Source organism: Phalaenopsis equestris, unplaced genomic scaffold, assembly GCF_001263595.1.
Source record: "Phalaenopsis equestris unplaced genomic scaffold, ASM126359v1 Scaffold000734, whole genome shotgun sequence".
Lineage (NCBI taxonomy): Eukaryota > Viridiplantae > Streptophyta > Magnoliopsida > Asparagales > Orchidaceae > Phalaenopsis > Phalaenopsis equestris.
Window position 1 is genome coordinate 258,347 of NW_018165174.1, and position 6,941 is coordinate 265,287.

At 37.7% G+C, this 6,941-nt stretch overlaps 1 protein-coding gene across 1 annotated transcript; it reads right to left on the reverse strand.

Moving 5' to 3' along the window:
- Nucleotides 1-932: 932 nt before the first annotated feature.
- Nucleotides 933-2,064, reverse strand: LOC110030532 (V-type proton ATPase subunit D). The gene has a single exon (XM_020733277.1). The coding sequence runs from the start codon at nt 1,811-1,813 to the stop codon at nt 1,016-1,018; it is 798 nt and encodes a 265-aa protein (XP_020588936.1). The 5' UTR covers nt 1,814-2,064; the 3' UTR covers nt 933-1,015.
- Nucleotides 2,065-6,941: the final 4,877 nt, after the last annotated feature.

The following is a 6,941-nucleotide window of genomic DNA, read 5'->3' on the forward strand; positions in this document are numbered from 1 at the left end:
AATTTTTAACAATCATGAAAATGGTATAGTCTTGATAAGGGATTATGAAAAAAAAATGAAAAATCTAAAATCTTAACTGGTTAAAGAATTCCAACTAATGATCTCCATGGGACAAGAGTTTAAAAATCTCCCAAAGGGGGTTTAGCCAGTTACAGAGCATAATTGACAATACCAAAATCCTATCTACATGCCTATCTACAATCCTAACTCCCCAAGGTCAATGAAACAAAGGTGTGAAACAGGATGAGTATGAAAATAATTCCTCCAAAGTCCAAGGCTTGCATTTGTGCAAACCGGTTGGACGTAATTTTTTTCCACAACTTTCAGTATAGTTGTAACCCAACTAAATTTATATGTTAATTCTAATAACAACTTAACAGGAAATAATTAAGTAATGCTCAATTAACAACTTAGTCAAGTATTTTTTTTTATATGATATCTACAAAAATCATTTGTCAATCACATTACTAGATCCATATGATCTGGCTACCAAACATCAAGTCAAGGCAAGCTAAATTATATGTATTGGCTACCAAATACTTACCAGATGAGCATAACAAGTTTTCGAAGATAAGTGATCTTCTCCAGAATATAAATAATACCTGACTCAATTAAAGCCCATTAGAGTTCAACATCAGAATCTGCGTTATCTATTTGAAATCAATGTATTGAGCAGTCATTACTTTGATGGCCCGATTTGGAACAATGGAGAATATTACTTGGCTGAGTTGGTCAACTAAAATCCAAGCCATGGATTTAAGAAAACATAAACACTGACCTACATCTATCTCGAAAGGCCACACAAGAAAACAATAAAACTGATAAATATGTAATTCAAAAAGCACACTGAAATCATCTAAGCATCAAAAAGTACAAAAAAATAAAAACCAGCTCATTAGCAAAATTATTACAAACAGAATGCACCGTATAGCTTATTCAAATATCATAAAAACGTTTTCAACAAATAGAGAGGAGTTAAACACAGCTGACCTAACAAGTAAACATCAGGTATCCATTAAAAAATGATGTCCTCATCTTTCTCTGCCCCAGCAACAAGCATATTATGTGCAGAATGGAAAGATATCCCCTTCTGCAGAGAAATCTCTTCCACACGCTTCTCTTCTGCAAACTGCTTAGCTGACTGCGTTTGCCTTTCTATCTCCCTCTTCTTATATCCCTGGATCTTCTTCAGCCTGAAGAAATCCTCTCTCTCTAGCTCGTCAAGTTCCCCCTTTATATAGCTGATTGTATTCTCAATTCGGGGCTTGACCACATTCTCAAGCGCATTGACCCTTCGGTTGGTAGTCTTGATGGCCTCATCAAGTGTGAGAAAGGAGGTCTGAAGAGAGGCAAGCTCAACAAGAACCTCAATTGCCTTGATGTGTGCGGCACGGCAGGCCTGGACCTGCTGTCCACCACGAGCAAGGCCAGTGAGGTCAGTAGAAGACTTGGAGTCAGCAGCAGAGTCAGTGAAGTGTTCAAACTTAGGGAGCTTCACACCTGCAACGTTCTCCTGCCGAGAACGAACCTTGACTGACGCAGAGCGAACGGACTCCAAGACTACGTGTTTAATGTTTTCACCGGCAGCGTACTTGGCCTCCGTGAGTGCGAAGGAGGAAGATCGCATGATGTCCCCCATGGACTCCTTTGTGGAGACTATTTTCTTAAGGATCTGGCGGAATTGAACCGTGAGGGCGTCGCTCTTCTTCTTCAGGAGAGCGTGGCCGCGGGTCGCACCGACCAGCCGCGCCTTCATCACGCCCAACATCGTCACCGTCGGCACCACGGTCAGCCTCTGCCCCTGGCCCGACATTTTTCCGTTATCTTCTGTAACCCTAGCGGCCCTTTAGGTTGCACTGAGAATTCCAACAAAATATGGACTCCTGCCCTTCTTCACGATATCTCCTTCTTCACACGTCGCAGCACCAGACACCAGACGATAACTTCTCCAGGGAGATCCCGTCGCGAGTTTGTGGCTCTGGTCGTCGAGGGTTTCAGGAATTTTTAGGCGGTGTTTGGCTGCACATTAGATTCTTTGAGGGTATTTGGCTCTCCTCGATTTTATTTAAGATTTTCAGTAAATATGGATTTAAAAAGTTCTTGATTCGAATTTACTAAATTTGGTATTTATGTTTTGATTTAAATGTACGGAGGAATTTAATACATGAAAAATTATCTTCCGTAGGATTAATCTTATAAATTTGGATTCATCAAAAATATAATCTGATCGGTGATAAGAAGAGATCACGAGGGCCATGAAATATGGGTGCATTTGAGACTGTGGGGCGGGGTGGTGCTGCACCACAGTTTTTATTTTTTTGACAAAATTGTGTTTTATTTGCATTCTAAAAACGCTGCAACTAAAAGCTGTGTTTTTCCATCAGATCTAGCTATCAGAAAGCTAAAGTCTTACTTTTTATATGGGTGCATTTGAGACTGTGGGGCGGGGTGGTGTTGCACCACAGTTTTTATTTTTTTGACAAAATTGCGTTTTATTTGCATTCTAAAAACGTTGCAACTAAAAGCTGTGTTTTTCCATCAGATCTGGCTATCAGAAAGCTAAAGTCTTACTTTTTCTTTTTTTGAAAAAAGAAATTTTAATAGTCACCGTAACTTTTTAAAATAATAATTTTTCTTCAACAGTTTCACAGTTACTTTTTCAAACAGCTGCAGCTGTCCCAAACAAACCAAATTCGGTTCACAATCACATTTATTGAATTCAAATTTATATCACTTAAGGAGAAGCACATAGAACTTGAAAAATATTTAATTTAACATATTTTAAAATTAATTTTCACTCTTTTTAGCATTTAACTGGATTTAAGTTAAATTCATAGTTTAATCATCTTAATAATATCTACCCAACATTGCCTTAGAGATGGAAGTCCGAGGAAAAAGGCAAAGAAAATTAAAAATAAATATATTAAGCATTAATTAGATTTATTAATTAATATTGATTAATTAAAAGACATTATTATTCTCAATTTAATATAATTTACTCAAACATAAACTTAATAACTTAATATTAATAAAATTTAATCAAATAAATAGACATATATTAATTAAGCTACTAATTTAATATTAATTAATTGGAAAATTATTATTTTAAGTTTATTTTTTTTTATTTTAAATTTAGTATTCTTGCATTCAAATTTATTCGTGAATCACACCTAAAGAGTAAAGCGTAGAGGAGAGTAGAAAGAGGGAGAGAGGAAGATATTTTATACCTTTAGCTACAATCTTGAATGAATAGTAAAAACATGTAACCCTCTTCATTAAATTAACATCTTTTTATAAAGGATTTAGTATAATAGTGGTATTACATTTTTTTTCTTTCAATTGGATGGGATTTATACTGCATTTTATGAGTGACAACTCATCATATGATCATTTTTTGCTCGGTCACCTCAGCTTGGTCAACTACCTCGATCACCTCAACTTAACTAGCTCAGTTTGGTTGGCTCAGATATCTTATTTCTGTCGAGAAGCCTTGATGGTCGAAAATGCTTTGGGGAATCATCCCTTCTATCAAGACAGTTATCTTGCAAAATAAACATCTGCATTAAGTCGGCTTTCTCTTAGTTGATGATACAAATGCTCTTCTGATGAGCTTTTGGGTGAGGTGCTTAATCGGTACCATTCGGTCATCCTCACGTCAGTTTTTGACTCGATTGGCTTGGCTTGGTTGGCTCGCTGGTTCTTTGATCTCCTTATATGGGATTTTCCTTCGTCATGCTTCCTTGATCTGGACCATTGGATCCCTATGAGACTAACTCTGAAACATTTTTATGTATATATTTAAGTTTCTTAGTTCTCTTACTCTTTAAAAACGAATAAGTACAAAATAATTAAATGCAAAAAGAACATATCTAATTCAATTATAATTAATAACTTAATGATTAAACTTTCTTGAATTTAGAGCATTTGATTTTTATAAATAGGGCGATGAGATGCTCTCCCATGCTTCATTCCGCAATTCTCTATGCTTGAGTAGATCACCTCTCGCGCTCTGGTTCGGTTAGATAATAGACAAACTTACTAAGTCACGGGCTAATATTCTCACAAAGAATTTGATTTGTTTCATTTTCTAAAAACAAAGGGATATGACTGCCTAGAGGGTAAGAGGAAGAAGAAAGTTGTCGTGAAGAGAATGAGGATTCAGCTTTTGTTGTTGGATCAAGTGGGGTCGTGTGATTCCATTATAGGCGTTACGTGGAAGAAGGTTCAATCGATTAGCTTGACTCATGATCTGACCATCTAACCATCTACTATGGTATAAAGATACTCCGACTTATCAGGTCACTCAAGTAGCTTCTGGTGTGCTTCCCTTGCTTTCACCAATGCTCCCCGTGAGCTTATTATGTCGCTTACAGTTTCTGAGCTAATTTGGTTCCTGGGTATGAGGGTTGTTTGCCTTGTATTTGTGGGGTCTGATATTTTAGGTTCTGGTTTGGAGTCATTTTAGTTAAGATAATTTATGATGCAGATGATTTGACTCCATGTTGACCTCACTTTTGGTTGAGGTTTAGTTTTTCCACTTTAGTAGTCTAAGGTCTAGCCATAGGTCTTTCCTATTGACTATTCCTAGAAAACTAGAAAAGTAACCCTCACCATTAGAAATTCCAAACTCCTCTTTACTCAACTTGAAGCTCAACATATTGGTCATAACCTCTAGCACTTAGTAGGTTGGTCATTATGAGGGAGCTCAAAGAGAGTTCCCATAGGACTATTTGACCTTAGGGTTGACCCTGGGTGTTGGTCTAGAGCTAAGGTATTCACCTCACTTACAATCAATCACAAATGCAAACCAAAAATTTTCTTGATTTTGATCCCTTGATCCTTTGGGAGACTCATGTAGATGGTCTCCTAAACCATCTGGCCCTAGGCTAGGGTTTAGCTAAGACTAGTACATAGAGGACCCAAATGGGGTTTCTATTGGTCCATGGCTCATTTATGATGGCTAGCTCCCCAATTTCATCAAAGATACCCAATTTGGTCTTTTGCCCCTAAACTCCCCCAAATTACCTGAGTACCCTCGAAACCATAAATTTGGCCAAAATTCCCCTTACCCTAAATACCCAAATTTATTCAAAAATCATTTCAAACCCTTTGAAAATACCCAAATTACCCAAAATCACCAAAAATTGACAAATTACCAAAATGCCCCTCCTTAGCCCAAAATTCTAAAAATTCCAAAAAATCCCAAAACCTTCCAAATATTCCCAATTTCATTTTTCTCAACTATCACATAACCGAATTTGACCAATTTGACCATCTTTGTCCAAAACCCCCAAATTGCCCTTAAAAGCTCCAATCTCCCCAAATCCACCTCAAATGTTCATCAAATTGGTCTCAATTTCCCCTAATTTCAATCTTAAACCTAAATTCACATTCTATGTGACCAATTTAAACCAAATCCAAGCTTAATTGGCCCATTCTTTGAGCCAAATTTTGATTTAGGTCAAAGCCCCAATTTTGGCCACAAGACCTAATCTCACCTTTGACCATATGACTTAATCTCACCAAATTGAACCCATAGCCTAGTCAATTTGCCACAATTTATGTTGAAAAATCTTCATAACATTTGAATTTATGTTGAAAATCTTCATAACATTCCTAAACATCAAACTTGACCTTAAATTGGCCTTTGTGAAGCCTCAAGTTCATTTAATTTCAACCTAAGTCAAAAGCCCCAAATTTTGCCCTAAATTGACTATGTTCACCAAATTGATTGCCTCCGCCTCAAAATTTCCACTCCATTCCTTAATAAAAAATCTTCATAACATCTCCCTTTATCATTTGGACTATTCAATTGATGTGGGCTATTCAATTGAGCCAAATTCTAAGACTAGCTCAACCTAAACCCAAACCTATCCCAACATGTCCAAAATGACTAAAAAATCCAAAATCCTTCAAATTGACCCTTCAATTGAACTCAAAATTGTTTCAATTCTTAACCAAAAATGTTTATTACAATCATCTACATCAAATGCATCAATCAATTAAGCCAATTAACATGGCCTGGTCCAAACCCAAGTTTTGGTCTTTTGCACTCAATTGGACCCAATGCATCAAAATTAACATATACATGTCAAATTAGTCAAGGCAAGGCCACCACAGCCAAGTCTTGGACCCCATTTATCAAGCCAAACCCCATGAAACCACCCAAATGCGCTATGGACCAAGGGATCCCCAAATTAAAGGATTTCATTCCATATTTGGATCTCATTCCATATTTTCTTAAGCCACGAATATTTTTGCCAAAATTAAACATCAACCCATTTAATTGCTGTGACATATTCTCCTGACTCATCTGACCTCCCACCTCTTCTAGCCTTGTCAGCAAGCCTAATCTCCGGAAAATGGACAAACCGAGAGCCACCCCCATGGAATCAAACTCAATTCAAACCTAGAGGCCATCTCATCCAAATTAAATGTCAGAGCCTCTCTGCCCTCCACTTAAGCAAGCATTTTCACCCCCCAATTGGCCATGACAGCCACCCAAAGGCCCATTTTATAAAAAGCTCATCTCCATGGCCATGGAGGGTGTGTTAAAAATTTTTCAAAGAGAGCCCTCAAAATTACTCCTAAAGCCTCTTTGGGACCTCCTCAGTGCAACCCAACCACCACATTACCCTGAATCCCCTTGTCGGAGTTCAATTTTTGAGCTCAAAACCTTGCCGGAGACAGAACAGGGCTCTTCACACCTCTACACTCCATCAAACTTCAATTAAACTCACCCACACCTTCACCTCAGTGAAAGAAGAATAAGCCCCATCAAATTCCCCTTTCACAGAGCCCCTAGCATAGCTCTAGACAAACTCCAGAAAACAAGCTTGGTTGAATTCATACCTAGGCCTTTCACCACAGCGAGAGGCTTAATCCATAGCCTCCTTAGACCTCCATGAACGTGTCGAGCACCTCTGATCGAAGCTTCCCTT

Excerpts from the sequence above, each read along its gene's own strand:
- LOC110030532 (XM_020733277.1), bottom strand. The coding sequence starts at position 1,813 with ATGTCGGGCCAGGGGCAGAGGCTGACCGTGGTGCCGACGGTGACGATG.